The sequence below is a fragment of the Phascolarctos cinereus genome, unplaced genomic scaffold, assembly GCF_003287225.1.
Source record: "Phascolarctos cinereus isolate Bilbo 61053 unplaced genomic scaffold, phaCin_HiC Scaffold_1;HRSCAF=81, whole genome shotgun sequence".
Taxonomy (NCBI): domain Eukaryota; kingdom Metazoa; phylum Chordata; class Mammalia; order Diprotodontia; family Phascolarctidae; genus Phascolarctos; species Phascolarctos cinereus.
The window spans coordinates 273,156,263-273,176,178 of NW_027555514.1; the positions used below are offsets into that span (position 1 = coordinate 273,156,263).

The following is a 19,916-nucleotide window of genomic DNA, read 5'->3' on the forward strand; positions in this document are numbered from 1 at the left end:
CAGCACAATACTTCTGGCACATCCTATTTTAAACTGGCTGTTGTGGGCTTGCCTGGCAATCTTACCCCACCCTTCTCCCCAGGGACAAAACTGTTTCTCTGGAAAAAAAAATTCTGCGATCCAAACAACTGACTTATAAACAGACTACCAAAATTGAGGCGGCTCACTTGCATGCTCTTCAAGAATGCACTAATTAGAAGCAGGCTAATCCTTTCTTGAGTCTAGCCCCTGCCATGATCAAATCTTTCTATGTATATGAGTCAGGATAATATCAGAGAGTTGCCTCTCAAAGGAAAAGAGGTTTGTTCATGATTCTTGCCCTAATTTACACAGCACCTGCTGCAGAGTGCACACTTAATAAGTGTTTATTGACTAACTGATTGACTTGGGTCACTGCTGCAAATCAGCATGTCCTCTTTCTCCCTTCTATTTCCCCAGAACCAGTTCATTTATCATTTTTGGCAAGAGTTCATTTTAATAAGACAGGGATCCACTTGTCATCAGAACACTCCAACAACTACTTACCTTTAAATGCTATATGATGCTCGAATTTTAAAAGCTTACTGAAAGACAAAGTACGGATGTTATGATGACTCTCAGCTCCAAGCCCTGATTTTTTACTAACCTACATTTTCTGGCAGAATGGAAGCAGGGTAAAGCTTTTCTATCACAGCTGACCAGTCTTTGAAAACCAATTGGCCTAACTCGTGGAGATCTCTGTAAAACCTGACCGGAAGCCCTTTGCTAATAATCTTGGCTTTGAGCTCACCGATCCGCCGTTTCTCGTATTCCTTCTGCTGGGATTGTGGACAGGTAATCTTTCCCTTTTCCTGTTCTAATGCTTTCAGTAGCATGGTACCAGTCCGAAAATAGTAATACTGAAACTGGGAATCCTTCATAAAGGCCGCCTGGATCACTTCCAGCTCTGTGAGGCTGCAGGTGAAATTCTCCAGGACCCAAGGGTAGCCATTGTGGGCTGCAACATATAGGGTCTTTTCCACCTTGGAGAGCCCTGGCAGGTCGGGGGTGCCAGTGGGCAGGAAATTTGTATCCTCATGGAGGAATTCGCCATAGGTCTGGCCCAGCATGCAAAGGAAAAAAGGGAACGAGTTGTTGATGTAATCAAGGCAAAGCTTCAGCTGCTGGGATTGCAGGCTGCAGTACGGCCTATGAAAGTTAGGGCAGAGAGGGTCATGTGCCTCAGATGCTGGCCACCTCAGGTCAATAGCCTTGAAATACGTCCCCCAGGAAACGCAGAGTTCATTAAGCTGGGGGAAGATGTTGTTTGCCAAAAAATCTCTTTCTTCTTGGAAATCCTTTATTGTGGAACATACATAAGGCTGGATGGGGGGCTGGGGCTTTGAGACAGACTGAGGACTCTTCTCCATTATTTCAATTGGCTTCTGAAACATTTCATGTGGCTCAAGAATTCACACAGTTGGACTCAGAGGAAATGCAAGGTGACTTGGCTCTTCGTTGTCAATACTTCTGAGACATCCCCCAATAACATTTGGCACCAGCAAAGTTAAACTTCTTTCCCAATATAGTTCATTTCTTGCTTAGCAACTTACAATCGATAGAGAGGTCAGAGTTGAAACAACCTAATGGAAGTAAGAAACAAACAAAAAGTACATTCATTTTAAAGGTTACCAGGAATGTATGTCTTTTTTCTGTCATTAGGAAGGACTTGGCTGAGGCAAGAAAATAACGAATATATAGATACTCACTCCATCTATCAAATAACCTGTTTTATAGGCAGTTTTCAGATGAAGAAATTAAAGCCACCTATAGTCACATGAAAAAATGCTCTGAGAATCACTATTGATTAGAGAAATGCAGATCAAAACGATTCTGAGTTCACACCTATCAGATTGGCTAACATGACAAAACAGAATAATGATAAATGTTGGAGAAGATAATGGGAAAATTGGAACTGTAATGCATTGTTGGTAGAGTTGTGAACTGATCCAACCATTCTGGAGAGCAATTTGGAACTATGCCCAAAGGGCTATAAAAATGTGCATACCCTTTGCCTCAGCACTTCTAGGGCTGTATCCCAAAGAGATCACACAAATGGGAAAAGGACCCACATGTACAAAAGTATTTATAGCAGCTCTTTTTGTGGTGGCAAAGAATTGGAAATCGAGGGGATGCCCATCCATTGGGGAATGGCTGAACAAGTTGTGGTATATGAATGTAATGGAATATTATTGTGCTACAAGAAATGATGAGCAAGCAGACTTCAGGAAAACCTGGAAAGACTTACGTGAACTGATGCTGAGTGAAAAGAGCAGAACCAGGAGGACACTGTACATAGTAACAGCAACCTTGTGTGATGACTGACTTTGATAGACTTAGCTCTTCTCAGCAATGCAAAGATCGAAGACAACAACTCCAAAAGACTCACAATGGAAAAGGCTAACCACATCGCAGAAAGAATTATGGAATCTGCATGCAGAACAAAGCATACTATTTGCTCTGCTTTTCTTCTGCTGTTTTGTTTTGTTTCTTCTTTCTCGTGATTCCTCCTATTAGTTCTAATTCTTCTTTATGTCATGACTAATGTGAAAATACGCTTAACATGAATACATAAGTGGAGCTTATATCAGATTGCATGCCACCTTGGGGAGGGGGAAGGAGAAGGAAGGGGAGAAAATTTAAAACTCAAAATCTCATAAAAGTGAACGTTGAAAAACTAAAACTAAATTTTTTTTTTAAAAAGTAACCTGTTTTATTCATACCATCCATTACACCTTATATCAACTCCTTCTGCCCACAGCAAAAACATGTGAAAATGAAAACTGCTCAGAAAGCAGGCCAAAAGGAAGCTCGTCAGCTACATCCAGAGAAGACAGAGCTGAAACTAGCAACTTTCACGCCCAAGACAAGGAGAATAACTGTGGTCTCTCAATGGAGATATATGTAGGGATGAAGTAAAAATGATGGCCAGGAAACAGATCTGGGAAGAAAGGGAGGAAAATGGAGGACTGAAGCAAAGGTTGAGGCAGAGAACACACCTTGTGCCTGAGAAGAGTTGGTCAGACCATTGTAAAGTCAAGCAGCTTCCTTGTGTTTGCTGAAAATTCTCCCCGCTGAGCTCCTGGAGGGCTTGTGACACTTACGGACAAAGGACATCAAAGTCTACCCTGCTCTAAAACAAGGTGACTGGTTTATGGTGTTTTCCCCTGTGCTCCCCATTACTACATTTCAAATCAATCAGTCCACAAGAATCGTTTCCTGTGTGCTAGGAACTGGGCTCACCCGCTAAACATACAAAGAAAGGTAAACATATGGTCCCTGCCCTCAGGGAGCTCCCATTCTAATGGGAAAGACCCTGGGAACATACAAGACGTGGACAGAGTAGATGGAAAGTAATTTGACAGGGTAAGGCAGTAGAAAATGGGGTATCTGGGAAAGTCCTAAAGAAGGTAGGGATTAAGATGAGTTTTAAAGGAAATCAGGAAACCAAGAGGCAGGACATTCCAACAACTGGGGACCAGTCAGTAAAATGCAGAGAGATGGGAGATGGCTTGTCATGGGTGAGGAGCAACACAGGCCAGCCCAGCTGGACCACAGAGGAAGTGTAAGAAGACTAGAAGGTGGCAGGAGAGCAAGGATTCTCGCTGGCCTCACCATCCCAGAGTCAGGCAGCCGTATCTCCCCCTCGGCGTCCTAGGGGGAGTGACTCTTCTCTACCGTTATGGGCTTGAGTCCCCATTCTGGATGTGTTTCCCCACATACACACACTGTTAGCCACTAGTGTTTGGGCCCCCAGCTCTATTCAACCAATTTGCATCAATTAACCTTTACAAAGGGATATTCACTTAAAAGAGGTAGCAGGAATAGAAGTTACAAACATTTCCCTCCCAGCACTTCAGGGGTATGCTGTCTACTTTACCACCTCAGGCTCTGGAGACACACTTTCCATATAACATTAGTGCTGCCAAGTTCACATCCAAATGGGGCATCACTACCAGATGAATCCTCATCTCAGCTACTGCAGGCTAGCCCTGGAAGCTTACTCATCTTAGCAGAACTGGCTGTAAAACTGACCATGGACTTCCAGAGGGCTCATTCTCCTGAACTTTTAAAAGTCACAGGGTCATAACCTGCAGATTAGTCTCCTTCATATTAAGAGAAAAACAGAGAATAAATGACAATGCGAAGTACCAAGGCCTGTTTTCACAGGGTAACATGTTGGCATAGATAGGGAAAGGCCTGAGACTCCTCCCCGTGCAGCCCTGTCCTTCACCGGACACTGTCTAGTAGGAATAAGTCAGCCAAAGAAGTTAGATGCAGAGAGAATGAAGCTAGGCTGACTTCTACCTTTCTGAAGCACCCCCCACTCCATGTCTGCCACTGCAGCCCATCAATGAGACCGCCTTTCACCACTAGTTAGCAGGCCAGACCCAGTGACAGAACGTGGAAGCATGCTCCAGAGCTTCTCTGAGCACCGCCCCCCAGCACGCGTCGTCACCAGGACTCTCAGATCAGGGCTCCCTGGCCTCTTCCGCATAGGGAAAAGCATCCTCTGCATCGTGGGCGTGAGCCAGGGACATAGTGTGAGAGCTTCAAATGCCAAGCAGAGGGCTTTCTATTTGACTCTGGATGTCATACGGAGCTTCTGGATGTTGTGTGATGGGGGTTAATAATACGCAGAGAAAGACAGCATAGCTACATTGACCTACATATAGTACATACTGTAATATTTAGTAAACTTATTACCCAATTCAACTTGACAGCCATGTTCCATGGATCCAGAAGCCAAACAACCACAACCATCCTGAACTACGCTATGAACCCAGAAGCAAATTGGAAAAAACAAAACAAAGCAAACTCAACAAGCCAGGAGTGTACTGGAGCTGGCTAAAACTGGCTTCTAAAAGCCAATTGTTAAATTTTGTGGGAAAATGTATCCCTCAAAAATTGCAAACACTACTAATTAGGGATCAGTTGAGTGTTTTGTTAATTGTCTAGATTTAACAAAGTGATGGAGAAAATATAATGCAGAGTTGACTTAAAAGTGCATTGTGGGTACATTTTTTAATAAAAGAGCCAGTTGTTAAACATATATGCCAGCACACTGCTGGGTCAGACAAAGAGAAGTTTCCCACAGAGAGCTTTTTGTCCTGGAGGCAGCTGCAAATGCAAACAGCAAGCTCTACCCAGAATGGCAGTGGTTTTCTTTTTAAAGCATCTGAGGCTAACTTCATTGAAAGGGAGTCTTTAAAGCAGGAATTCCTCCCTCTCTTATAAATATTTTAGCACATAGTTAGAATTAAGATCCACAATGTTTTATTTAGACCTCAGTGGGACACAGCAGCTTCAACACTTTTCATCATTATGTAACTGAAGACTAGAGGAAGTCCTACCCTCTGGCTGGTCAGAACCTTTCCTCAACCCCTCCTCCCCTCTCAGGAATATATGGAAAGAATCTGGTGCTGTCAAATGTGTGTATTCAAAAGTTAGGTGTAAGCTCTGGCCCAGTTCTTTTGGGAGTACCCTTTGAGCACTCAGGTGGCTACATTAAAAATAGGGAGTATGTTTTGATGCCCAGACTTTCCGGGCGGCAATTTGGAATTGGGAAAGAAAAGCGTCCATACCTTTGACCTAGCCATCCCAATAGTGCACAAATACCCCCAAAGAAGTCAAAGATAAAAACTAAGGTCCAATATATACCAAGATATTCATAGCAGTGTTCTTTCTGCTAGCAAAGTACTAGAAACTAAGTGGTACACACTGATTAGGGAATGACTGAAAAACTATAATATATAAATGTGTAGTACAGGTATGTAAGGCAGTATGGCACAGTAGGTAGAGGACATACTTTAGAGTCAGGAAGACCTAAGTTAGAGACCTGTAGCATATAGGAGCTGTGGGACCACAAACCAGTAAGTCCCTTAAGCTCTCAGATACCTAAACTACTTGCTAAAACCATAAGCCATCTAACAAAACTCTTACCTGAGGGCAAGGCCAAGACGATGGATTAGAGACAGCAACCCTGCTGAACTCTCCCCACCTTCCCCTCCAAACAACTTTAAAATAACACCTCAAATCAAATTTTGGAGCAGCAGAGCCAGCAAAAGGCCAGGGTGGGATATTTTTCCAGCCTTAAACAGCTTAGGAGATGAGCAGGAGAGGTGTGTAACCCTGGGGTGGGCACAGGCCCAGAGCACAGTGAGAACACCAGCACTGGGCCTTGGAGGCCGCTGCTGCAACAGCAGCAGCAGCTTTGGGAGCTCTCAGCCCAGAGATGGGAAGGGGGCTGGGACCCTCTGCTGTCACTGGGTGTAGCTGGTGCTGACTGGCAGCTCTAAAGGCCCACACGTAGTTCTGGGCCCCAGTTCCAGGGCATGGAAGAGCACTTCTGGTCTTTCACTAGGGAGCAGGGGCCCTGGTGAAGAAGAACATTTGCCCTTTCAGGGGCAGTGTTCCCCTAGTGAACCTGGTCATGGTTCCAGGGTCAAGAGGAATGCTAGAGATTGAGACTACAGAGAACCAGCAGCCTTTCTTGGGTAAAGAACAGAGCACAGACCAGGAAGACAATGACCACAAATGACCACACCTCTCCCAGGATCACACCACCTTGGAAACACCAAAAACTTGCAGACCCAGAACTAGCTCTGAAAACAGAAGCACAAAAAAGCCCAAAGCTTGGGACAGTACCTCCCCACCCCAGGTGAGCACAGCCCAATTTTAATATGAAATTCAAAGTCAAGAAATAGGCTGGAAAAATGAGCAAATAACAACAAAAAAAGAACCTGACCATAAAAATCTACTGCGGAAAATCAAGACACATGCTCAGAAGAAGACAAGAAGGCAAAAACAGCTATGATTAAACCCTCAAAGAAAAATGCTAATTGGAGACAAACCCAACAAGAAATTCCTGGAAGAATTAAAGAAAAAGATAAGGGTGGTAGAGGAAAAATTGGAAAAAGAAATTAGAGTGATACAAGAAAATTATAAGAAGACAATTAACAACTTAGTAAAAAGAGGCACAAATATTGCTAAAGAAAATAACACCTTAAAAAACAGAATTGGCCTAATGGTAAGAGAGGCACAAAAATTCACTGAAGAAAATAACCACACTTGAGCAATTTGGAACTGTACCCAAAAGGCTATAAAACTGTGCATACCCTTTGACCCAGCAATACCACTGTAGGTCTACATCCAAAAGAGATCATAAAAACGGGGAAAAGACCCACATGTACAAAAATATTCATAGCAGCTCTTTTTGTGGGGGCCAAGAATTGGAAATTGAGAGGATGTACATCAACTGGGGAATGGCTGAGCAAGCTCTGGCATATACATGCAATGGAATATTATTGTGCTATAAGCAATGATGAACAGGCAGACTTCAAAAACACCTGGAAAGACTTACATGAACTGATGCTGAATGAAATGAGCAGGAGCAGGAGAACATTGTACACAGTAACAGACACACTGTGTGATGACTGACTTTGGTAGACTTAGCTCATCTCACCAATGCAAGGATATAAGACAACTCCAAAAGACTCACTGTAGAAAAAGCTATCCAAGGGGCAGCTAGGTGGCACGGTGGAGAGAGTACCAACCCTGAAGGCAGGAGGACCTGAATTCAAATCCAGCCCCAGACACATAACAGTCACTAGCTGTGTGACTCTGGGCAAGTCACTTAACCCCAACTGCCTCACCAAAAAATAAGTAAGTAAACAGAAGAAAATCAAATTACCAAGAAAAAAAAAACAACTATCTATATCCAGAGAAAGAACTATAGAATCTGAATACAGATGAAAGCACACTATTTGCTCTCCTTTTCTTTTGTTGTTTTGCTTCTTCTTTCTTGTGGTTCCTCCTATTGATTCTAATTCTTCTTTACATCATGACTAATGCGAAAATGTGCTTCATATGAACGTATATAAGTGGAGCCTAGAGATTCATATAACTCCTAAGAACTTTATCATTGTTAGGACAGCTAAAAGGAGATTACATAAAAAGACGGCATGGGTATGAGATAATTTTGTCAGAATGATCTAAAAAAAAATGAAGGGGTAAGAAAGAAGGATGCAGTGGGAGAAGAGAGAAGGGACAGGTAGAAGGGGGAAATTTTTCTCACATAAAAGAGGTGTACAAGGAAGAGTTTCTACAGTGGAGGGAGAAATGGGGGAATGGCAGACAATGCTTGAACTTCACTGTCATCACAATGGTTCAAAGAGGGAAAGAACATACATACACACATATATATATATATATATATATATATATATATATATATATATATATATATACACACACACATATACACACACATTCTGTTATGTGCAGAAATTTATCTTACCCAATAGGGTAATAGGAGGAGAAGGGGATTAGAGAAGGGGGTGGGGTGAAGAGATCAAAGGGAGGGCAGGTTAAGGGAATAATGCCTAGAAGCAAAACAGACTTTTGAGGAGGGACAGGATAAAATGACACACAAGAATGGGACGGAGGGAAATACACACGTTGGATTCATAACAATGAATGTGAATGGGATGAGTTCACGCATAAAACAGAAGCAGATAGCAGAATAGATTAGAAACCAGACACACGCTTGCTACATGGTCAAAGGATATGAACAGGCGGTTTTCAGAAGGAGAAATCAAAGTAATCTACAATCATAAGAAGAAATTCTCTAAATCACTATTGATTAGAAAAATGCAAATTAAAACAGCTCTGAAGTACCACCTCACACCTATCAGAAATGACAAATGCTGGAGAAGAGGGAAAAGAGTACACTAATGAAGTGTTAGTGGAGTAGTGAATTAGTCCAACCATTGTGGAGAGCAATTTGGAACAATGCCCAAAAGTCTATAAAACTGTGCCTACCCTTTGACCCCTTTGACCCAACAATACCCCTTCTAGGTCTACCTCCCAAAGAGATCAAAAACAGAGTACGAAAATATTTATAGCAGCTCTTTTGGTGGTGGCAAAGAATGGGAAATTGAAAGGATGACCATCAACTGGGGAGGGGCTGAACAAATTGTGGCATGTGATTGTGATGGAGCAATGTTGTGCTATAAGAAATGATGAGGGCATACGAACTGATGCAAAGTGAAGTGAGAAGAACTGGGAAATCATGGTGCACAGTAATAGCAATGCTATAATAATGATCAATTATGAAAGATTTGGCTAAGCTGATAAACACAATGATCCAAGACAATTCCAAAGGATTTATGATGGAAAAAATCCTCCAGAGAGAGAATTGATGAATTCTGAGTGCAAACTGAAGCATAATTTTCTCACCTTTTTTGCTTCTTTTTGCAACATGCCTAATACGGAAATATGTTTTGCATGATTTCACATGAAGGGATGAGAGGGAGGAAGAGAATTTGGAACTCAAAATTTCAAAAGAAAAGAGTATCAAAAATAAATATTTTTTAAAATGCTCTATTGTTAAAGGTTACTGTTCCACTCGGAGTTGCCTATACAACTCTAACTAGCAACTTTCAGTAGCAGTGAAATGACAAGTGTAACACTGAACCTTCTGCAAAGAAATATTTACTTTGGAAGACCTGATTTTCACAAACACATAAACATGTTACCCCAACACACAGGAGCATAATACCCACTCTTGAACCACTTCAGTCTCTCAAGTGGGGTAGGGGTTTCAGTCTACAGCTTAGCTAGCTCCCTACAGACACAGGCTCCGCTCCACGTCCAGAATTCCCTTGGCCTTTCAGGGCTGTCATGCTGGCCTGACTGCACCATCTTGCCTGCAATATCATCCTGGCTCCAACTCCCAGTACCGTGAGGATGACCTCCAGCACCTGAAACAACACAGTACAGAAACAAACACCCCAGACGCATTTCTCAGGGAGGGTAAAAGACAAGGAAGGGGAAAGATTTTCTTTCCCTTCTCACCTGATTCCGTTCATGGCATCCAAAAAGGGCAGAAACAAAGGCAGGAAAGAGAATGAAGATCTCACCAGTTTCAAAGACAAAAGGTAGCCAATTGAAAGAGGCTGCCCCACTCACTGTAGTAGGGGACACAGTCCACTCCACCTCAGGTAAACTGAGCATGCCTAGACCAGTCCAAGGTAACACAGCTAAAACAAAAACAAAAATAACTTACTTAATGTAAAAATATCATCAGTCCCATAGCGTCATGGCTAGAAGTTGAGGACACAAACAAGCAGACAGTGTCAATATCTACTAAACTAAAATACAAAGTAAATACAATTTGGGGGGCAGAGAGGAGGATCGGCTGAGGGATTGGAAAAGATCTCCCATCAGAAGCCTTTGAGCTAAACTTCACTGGAAGGTTAAGGCTCCAAGAGGCCACTGTGGAAGGGAGGGCATGGTAGGCACGGGAGACAGACACATGAGAGAAAAGCACAGATAGTCATGATGGAATGTTGCACCTAAGGAACGGTAAGGTAGCCAGAGGGGCTGGACCCCAGAAGGTGTAAAGGACAGTAGTGTTAGTACCAAGCTAGGAAAAGTAGGCTAGAATCTGATTGTGAAGGGCTTTAAATGCCAAGTGGAGGAGTTGAGATCTTCTCTTGGAGGAAATGGGGAGCCACTGGGGATTCTTGAGCCGGGGAGTGACCTCATCAAACCTGTGCTTTAGGAATATCACTTTATCAGCTCCAATCCAGAAGGACTGGAGAAGAAAGAGAATTGAGGCTGAGAGTCCAGTCTGGAAGTTCTTGTGGTATAATCCATAAGAGGTGATTAGGAGGGTGGTGACTATATAAACAGAAAGAAGGTTGTGGTGATGGTGGTGGTGGTGGTGGTGGGAGCCTGGACAAGGCTTGGTAACTGACTGGATGCAGGGGAAGCAGGAGTGCCGCAGCAGGGAAGACTGAACCTGAGTCAATGATTGGAAAACAGAAATAGGCAAGTTAGGAAGAGAGGCGAGTTTGGGAAGAAAGACATGAAAAAATAAATGTTTTCAACATGCTGAGATGCCTTGGTTGGCTGCTGTCCTTTGCTCTCGAAGGGGACCAGAATGACATCACTATGCCAGCGTCGAGGTACAGAGTGTCTGACTGTGGCTGACCAGACCAACACGAGCTCAGGATGCTCTGCCACAGGTCCAGCACAAACAGTCCACGTGGGCATCTCATGTCTCTTTGCAGATGCCTACAGAACCTCTAGATGCAGGAAAGGCACTCAGGTGGGAGTCTGGAGCTAGGTATAGAGTTAGGTATCATCTTCTAGAGACAGGCATTGAACCCCACAGGAAAGGAGGAGATTCGAGGGGACAAGCAGAACTGTAGGCTGCAGCAAGGAAAAGTGTGGCTTCATCAAAGAGATCTAAGTAAATGAGAAGAGAGTAGGGGATGACCTCAAAGGGCTTTGCGATGTACAGCAGGGGAGGCGAGGGGCTCACATGAAATGGTCTCTATTTCCTCATTTACAAAAAAATCATCTAGAAGAATAAAAAGTCAAGAACATTAAGAAAATTAATGAAAAGAAAATGTGAAGGAAGTGTGACCCTATCCATACCAGATCTCAAACTATATTATAAATTGGTAATCATCAAAATAATCTGGTTCTGGCTAAGATGGCTCGGTGGAATAGATTAGGTACACAAGACACAGTAAATGATCCCATTGTTTGATAATCCCAAAGACCCCAGCTTTTTGGGACAAGAAGTCACTATCTGACAAAAACTTCTGGAAAAACAATTTCCTCAGTAAAGTATTAGGAGGGCAGGTTCTCTATTGAGAGAGAAACAAAGCCAAGTAGGGTGAGAAGTTTAAAGAGAGATGAAGTTTTGGAATAGCTGCAGTGGGAGAATACAATTAGAGAAGACTGAAAGGTGTCTTGACATTAGGACATGATGAGATCGAATAACATAAATCTGCAGTGGACACAGTGAGCTCACCTGCCTGACTTTCTCTAGCCTCAGAGGAGAGGAGGTCAATGATGGGGATAATCAGAGGTTTGGAGTTTGCCATGGCACAAGCCAGGCATGGCAAGGGAACGAGGACTCAAGGATAGGACTGTGCAGTAAGGAATGACAAATATGAGGAATTCAGAGAATCAGAAAATTTCTATGAAACACAGAAGAGCAAAACAAAGACATCATTAGAACAATATATACAATGGCAACAATGTAAATGAAAAGATGGGGGTGGGGGAAGCAACATTGAAAAACCAAGGAAAGTCTCAGACAAGACACAAGGAAGCATCACTCCCTCCTCCCAGAAAGAAGCTGGGAGCCCACTAGGCCAGACAGCCGTTCTCTTTGTCGGATGCGGTCACTGGACTAGATGTTTAGCTTTATCGTTTTTCTTTGTCGCAAGAAAAGGCTAATTCTGTAATGGGGAAGGAAGCTTTTTTGTGGTTGTGGTTTGTTTTGGTTAGTTTTTGTCCTAAGAAATGAGTCTGATATAAAGACAAAGATGATTTATCAAATGTATCTTTTTAAAATAATAAAAATAGATCAGGATTTGCAGTCAAGAAGATGTGGGTCTGACCACTGTTAGCCGCAGGATCGTGGACAAGTCACTTAAATTCATTCTGTCTTATTTTCTTCAGCTATAAAATAGTCAGCATTGATTAAGCACTTAGTATATGCTTACCGGTTATTAGAACTGGAGGAACGAAGGCCACAAAGAGGGATGATGCAACCTAGAACACTTGCCTCACAAAGCTGTGGTGAGGCTCAAACGTGATCAGATAAATAGTTATTTGCAAAACTCAAAATGCTGCAGATATTATTACTTCAATCAATCAATAAACTTTTATTAAGGGCTGACTATGTGCCAGGCACTGTGTATTTTAAAAAGCTGATTCCAAGCCCCCACAGTGATCACAGAAGGGGCCGTACGCCATACTGAAAAAGGGAACTGGGCAGAAAGTCAGCAGATGTGGGTATTAGTGCTAATTTACTGCCAACGCAGCCATGACCTCTGAACTCTTCTGTGCAATAACGTTGGACTGGATAAAATCCTATGATTTTATGATATGAATAACTCAAATTTAGTTGATTTTTTTACCTAAAACAACCCTAGTTTTTTGTCACATTAAAAATGCTAGAGAAATTATCTAAAGTAGCCTTTGTGCTTTATAAGGTGATAGAAGGACTGGAATTCAGATCAGCCAAATACATGAATTATGGATTCTAGTTATGCCTAATTGTCTCACCTTAAGGTCTGTTTAGGTGAGGGAGAGAAAAAGGAAAGGATTTTGGATTTCACTTCTTTCTGAAAGAGGCAGGATAAATTGAGGGAGCACTAAGCCAGGGAATGAAAATTGTGCCTTGTTATTTGTTTGCTTCCACTCCAGAGTGGAAGATCTGGAAGAAGACAGAGCAGGAAAAAGGGAAGAAAGGGAAGGTTTCGTCTCTGGACCTTAGGATGAGACAATGAGGCATAACCTGGATGCATCCAGAAATCATTTACATCTCTGATCTGAATTCCAGATGGGTCATCTGAGGTCACTTCTCCAAGGGGATACTGCATTTTTAATGTGGAAAAGAACTAGAATTGTTGTATGTAATAAAATCAGCTAAGATTCATAGGTTACTATGCCTTTAAGACCACAATTAACTGTTAAAATTTGGCAAATGTTCATTTTCCTTATTTGTTATTGTTTCTCACTCTATCTTTCCCCATAGCTTTAATTGCAAATTTCTTAAAATAACCTTAAAAGGGTTTGTGTGATTTTCAAGGAATAAGAAAGGCAATGTAGAATAATGAAAATGCTATAATTGGGGCCAAAGGACCTGGATTCAAATCCCAGCTCAGCTACTTATTACTAGCATGACCTTCAGCAAGTCTGTAAAAAGAGTGTTAAGACTAGATGACTTTTAAATGTTTCTTCCAACTCTCCATCTGTGATGATGTAAGAAGAGAGGAAAGAAAGGCCTCTGTTTTCTTCCTATTCAAAACTGGCATGTCTGAGAGTCAGGTTAATGGCCAAGGTGGTAGAGGAGGAGCCAAGATGGGATGCAGGTGAGCCACGGCCTGAGGATCCTTGCTGGAAGAAAAGTTGGGGTCACTTGGTGCTAGAGAGCTGTGGTACTACATCTAGATTTCACAGACCTGTACTTGAATGAGAGTTCCCTCTATTTTCAGGGCAATCTACTTCCCTTGTGCTTTGCCCAAATCCCTAGATCTATACAATCATCTTAACAATTACAATGTTAGGGTTTTAAAAAAATTTTTAGATTTATTCCATGATTTGTACTTCCTTCTTTTTCTTCTTTTCTCATATACCCTCCAATTTTATTTTCTTGACTGACCCTGGGCTTTCTGTTCTGGTTGGGTTGTCACTATCCTCAGTCCAACCAAATTTCTTGGATTGTTGCTGTTTTCCTGCTGAATCATCAGATTGGGGAGGAGGAGAGGCAGTTCTGACCTTTTATCTTCTCTGTTTATAGGAGAAGGCGCTGCAGCTTTAGGAGGCTGCACTTTGGCACCCATCACTCTGCCCAACCTCACAACAAGGCATGTGAGTCTGGCTTTTGTATTTACTTTCTGTAGTAAAGATGGGGGAATCTTCTTATTTGGACTACGCGTCCACATTCTGATGAAACCATCCCTGGGCACTGTAACAATAACAGGATGCTCTGGTATTTCAAAGCTACACATCTTTTAATTGGTTTTCAGGAGCCTTAAATTCATAGACATTTTAGCAAATCATAGTCAAACAATTACTTCATCTCCAGACACAGCAAGTGTGGAATCTGAAATAAATAGAAGAAATTCTCTTCCCAGTGGCGATGGTACCACTAACGGATGCAGTTTCGAGTTGGTAGGTGTCTATCTTGTTTATTATGACAATATACTTCTCCCTAAGTGAGCATTTTGTTTTCTGTTTTTTTTTATGAATGCAGATCTTCCTTCAATAAGGTTCCATGTTTATGACATTTTGTCTGTTCCCACTGATAGAGCTCATTTGCCAAAAGGATAAACTGAAAGAAAAGTCACATGTCCCTTATGTGTGTTAACAGGCTTTGAGCACTCCTATCTCTTTGTATCCCAAACACAAATCTGTCCATTTTCTCCTACACTAATTAATTGTCCCTTACCAAAGAACATCAGGCAATTTATTGGGCCAGTATGATAGAGCTGTATCCCATGGTCTTTCATCTTTTTCATGTCATAGATGTGAATTGTTTCATCTTTGCTTCCAGTGACCATAAAATGGTTAAAGTCACTGCTGACCAGGAGGCAGCGTGGCCATGGTGGGTGAAGTCAGCCACAAGGGTCTATTTCTCACTTGGGCTAGGCTCTCTGTACCACTCGCCTTAAAAGAACCTGCTTGTAGCAGCCACAGACCTGTTCTATTTCTTTCTGAAGAAGAAATTATCAAAGTCTTTCATTATCTAAGAATCTGAAGTAAGAGTGAAGATGAAAACCAATCACAGCTCTGGGAATCCTCCCCAAATCTCCATGAACTCTGGCATGCTGGGTACCCAGATGATTCCTACACCTCTCGTCAGGGCTCCAGGGTCAAACCTGAGGGGTGTCTTAAAATGCAATTGCTCATGAGCCCCTACTGCCGTGCTTGCCCAATTAGCAGACACACTTAACTAGCTTTTAGAAACAGGTGTGTACAAGGGTGGCATACTCGATACAAAACTACCCCCTCAAAAGTCTGTAACAGACAGCTGAGAGGAAAGTGGGCTCAAGCTTGGAGGACACACGTGACAAAGGAGTGGCTTGAAGCTCCTGCTTGCTGGATGTCATTTCTTCCCTTTCATGGGCACTCGAGAATTTCCCCTTAGGCTTAATGCAGCTTTTCTGTCAGGTTCCTTCTGGAATCCTGAAGCTGCTTCTTCTCATGTGTCTAATATGTTCTTGACTCCTGATGTCAATACTGCCATTCCAGGGATGCTGCTAGGACCCTGACATAAAAAAAGTCCAAATCCCCCAGCCCTCCAAAGTCTACCTCCTAATCCTCCAAGCAAGGAGGAGAGGGAGGGATTCTCTTCTCCCCGACCCACCCCAGCAGTTCCTTCTCTGGGGCTTGGCTTATAGTCAAGTAACTACCAAATGCTCTAATGAATGGGCTCTGAAATGGCTGGCTAGTTTACAGTCAACCCACAGGACAAGACCAAGTTTCCTCAACAAACACAAATACTCTTTCTGTGTGTCTCTCCAGTTCAACCACTGGCTTTCAAGATCTAAATTAATCAAGGACTTTTCCCCATAACTTAGACCAAACTTTAGTCACTAAGACCTAGAAATGATTGATTGATTGATTGAATGTGTAGACTTTATTCACACCTAGCTCACACCTCTGATTAAAGGACTGTTCTCACCTGACAAAGGTATCAGGCTAGACTCTTGTCATTTACTTGCAGTGGGCTAGTGGTAATTGACTGATTAACTCCTCACTTGTTCACAGGGTATGGCATGCTTTGATATTTTTAGTCTGTGAAGGGAAGGATAAAACATGGATGCTGAATCTTTAATTAAGAGATTTTGCCATCCTTTTTTTATTTATTTTTTTGGCTAGGCAATGGGGTTAAGTGACTTGCCCAGGGTCACACAGGTAGTGTTATGTGTCTGAGCCTGGATTTGAACTCAGGTCCTCCTGAATCCAGGGCTGGTGCTCTATCCACTGCGCAACCTAGCTCCCCACCATCCTTTTATTGCTATTACATTATAAATCTGGTTATACGAGGCTCAATAAATGAGGATACTATATTTTAGGTATCATCTCTGCAATTCAGCTAACTGCTTTCAGGTAAACAATGGTAACTGGCTATAGTCAGGTGGTCCAGATAGAAAACGCTTCTCAAAGGCAGAGAAATGCATCTCAAATCAATTACCTATACTTCTATAGCATGTCAATTTCACAGAGCTCTTCCCTTATGACAAACCTTTATTAAGCAGCTACCTGGGCAGCCAAAAGAGAGGCTGGACGTGCTGGAACCAATTTGGCTTCTTTTCAGATGCACCTGGCACTTCCTTTCTCTTGGACTTCCAATAAAGGGATGGGGGAGAGGATTTCTCTCCCCTTCTTCTCCCCTTCCCACCCCTACCCCCAGTGGCAATAGCAGCCAATTGGCACTAAGGACATGTGCTTGCCTGGATGAGTCTGTGTCCCTGCCCTCTTGTTTTTTCTGGGACAGTCTAAAAATGAATGTTTCCAGAATTTCCTGCAACTTGGTGACTCTGAAAGGTTGGAAGTTTCTGAGGCAGGTTCTGGCTACTCAACGGCAGATGATTACCTCAACAGTAGCTTTCCCAAGGGAAAAACAGCCAGGAACAGAATATCCTTGAAAGTGGAAAGATTGAAGAGCCACGCTGTTCTGGCCAGGAGATCTGGACCTCATGAACTGCTTGGGAAATAAAGATAGGATACACTGAGTGCTTTCTCTCATGCTACTTGTGGTGTGCTGGAAGAAAAAAAAAACAAAACAAAACTGTACCCTGCACACTTTTGTTCAGTCTTTTCAGTCCTGTCTGACTCTCTGTGACCCCATTTGGGGCTTTCTTGGCAAAGATACTAGAGTGGTTTGCCATTTCCTTCTCCAGCTCATTGTACACATGAGGCAAACAGGATTCAGTGACTTTCCCAGGGTCACATAGCTAGTAAAAGTGACGGAGGCCAAATCTGAGTTCAGGTCTTCCTGACTCCAAGCCCAGGGCTCTATCCACTTCATCACCAAGCTGCCCCAGACACTTTTAAGTTTCAATATAAATGTAAATACACACCCACACACATATATGCATTTGCATGTATGGGTCAGCTATGACATTTGTATATAGAGGCAGCTGGGTGGGGCAGTGGATAGAGAACTGAGCCTGGACTCAGGAAGACCTGATTTTAAATTGTCTCAGACACTTCCCAGTTGTGTGAACCTTGGGCATCTGTCTACCTCAGTTTCCTCATCTGTAAAATAGGGATAATAATAGCACCTACCTCCCAGGGCTGTTGGGAGGATAAAATGAGATGACATGTGTGAAGCACTTAGCTGCATAAATGCTATTATTATAACATTTAAATCACTGCTTTTCATCACAATGCGTGAAGCATGGAATCATTTAATAACCAAAGAATATATTTAAGTGATTTCATCATCAATAAGAATTTTAAAGCCACAGCAGGGTGTCTGATTTTGTGCAAAGAGAAAAGTGAACAAAACACCCGGTAAGAATGAATACAAAGGTTGAGCAGTGATTTTTGTTGTTTGTGGGAGGTTTCTGTTGGTTGGTTTTCAATAGAAGATACTATCATATGGTAAACAAACCCTTACAATTGGAAACCAGGTCACTAGGACCTAGAAACAGAATCCCGACCAACTCTCTTTGGACATAACCTGGCTCACAGAGGTGATCTGGTGATCAGACGTCTCCAGAGGCTAATCTTTTAAGACTTCTGGACTTCTCTGCTTGGGGACTACTTTATTGTTCACATGATAACTCTGCCTTTTCTATCTGAACTAAAAATGCTGGAAATAACCAGCATAAGAGAATGGTATGTTCAGAACAGCTCAGGTCCCTTTTCCAGCTCTAATTCTACTTCATGACGTTTTACCTTTTGTTAGGAACATGGCATCAGAATCGACATCCAGTAAAGATATCCACCTGAACAGGAGGCCACCCCCCACATCTACTCCAACAAAACCCTGAAGTTTGCACCAAACTGAATGACGACTAAGAAATCCAAAGAAAACTACAGCAAGTGGTGTATTCTACCCAGGATCACACAAGAGGTCACAGGACCTTGCAAGGTATAGGAAAGGAAGCCTCTGATAAAGCACAAGGCATCCTCCCAGGGTGACCTGGGACAGGAGAAGGATGAAATCTACGAGACTGTGTTGGGAGCCAGCAAGAGCAGAGGGCTTATCTGAGAAAACTACAGGCTGGTCAGAAAGCCAAGGACTCCGCCTAGTCCCCAGACTGTCCCCCACGCCCGGAATGCTCTGGCCCTTCCCCTTCCCTTAGTTTCCATGGATACCTTCAAGCCTCTGCTCAACCCCCGCCCCTCTTATAATTCTCCCAGCTGCCAGTCATCCCCTTTCAGACTGCCTTTCATCTGATCGGTAGATGTCTTGTATGTACCTAGTTATTTAAACGCTATCGGGCGCACTGCAAGGTGAGCTTCTGGACAGCTGAGACTGTTTTTGCTTTCCTTTACAGCTCAGCACAGTGCCTGGCACACAGGAAATGCACAGACTTTGGCCAAACGTTGTCTTGTTTTCTGAATTCCTGTAAACTTGTTGGGAATCTGGGTGCCCATTTTGAGTGCACAACCGGTCACTTAGGCGCTTAGCTGGATTGCCTGTTTACTTAGGTCCTCGATCCTTGACTGAAGACTGCAAATTGGGGGTGAGGATGATGATCCCGTGGTTGAGACAGCCCCAGAATCGGCATTATTTGCGATCTATATCAGACCATTTGTTTAACATCAGGTGGGAATCAACCAACCAAGCCGGCTTGACATTGCTGATATCAAAGACGAAGCAGCCCAATGATACAGTGCTATCTGTTCATAAGTGAGAGGCAGCGGGGCTGGGAGGGGGGGGGTGGGGAGGACAGGCATAGGAGAGGGAGAGACAGAGACAGACAGGCAGAGAGCGCAGGCCTCCAAGCCAAGAAGCCTTAGGTTCAAGTGCATCCCTCCGACAACTACTTGTTAAATGACAAGTCACTGAACCACTGAGGCGTCTCTCAGAGACTATAAATTGCAAAGAACAGGCTGACCTGCGTTAGGAGAGGGAGTTCCCTGCACCAAGGGAATCACAAGTCCAGCCACCCTCCTATCTTTTCTAATTAGCTCACAATTATAATTCATGTTTCCAAATTAGCAGTTATACGCATTGAATTAAGGTAAATTCCCACATCCAGAATGGCGGGAGAATGACTAGGCTAATTTCACTTGAAAGGTGGGGTCAACTTCAAATGACTCAATATGCCATAGGCCAATTGCTAATTTTTAAAAATTAAATACCAAAGAATACACCTAATACTAAAATTATCCTGAACCTC

At 42.8% G+C, this 19,916-nt stretch overlaps 1 protein-coding gene and 1 pseudogene across 1 annotated transcript in view; both read right to left on the reverse strand.

Moving 5' to 3' along the window:
* Positions 1-19,916, reverse strand: part of LOC110205660 (putative tetratricopeptide repeat protein 41) — a 78,196-nt gene that overhangs the window by 54,616 nt on the left and 3,664 nt on the right. The window contains 1 exon segment of the mRNA XM_078146890.1: positions 626-1,601. Coding sequence (XP_078003016.1) covers positions 626-1,412 — 787 coding nt within the window. The 5' untranslated portion in view covers positions 1,413-1,601.
* On the reverse strand, positions 14,140-19,167 carry LOC110205609 (p21-activated protein kinase-interacting protein 1 pseudogene; annotated as a pseudogene).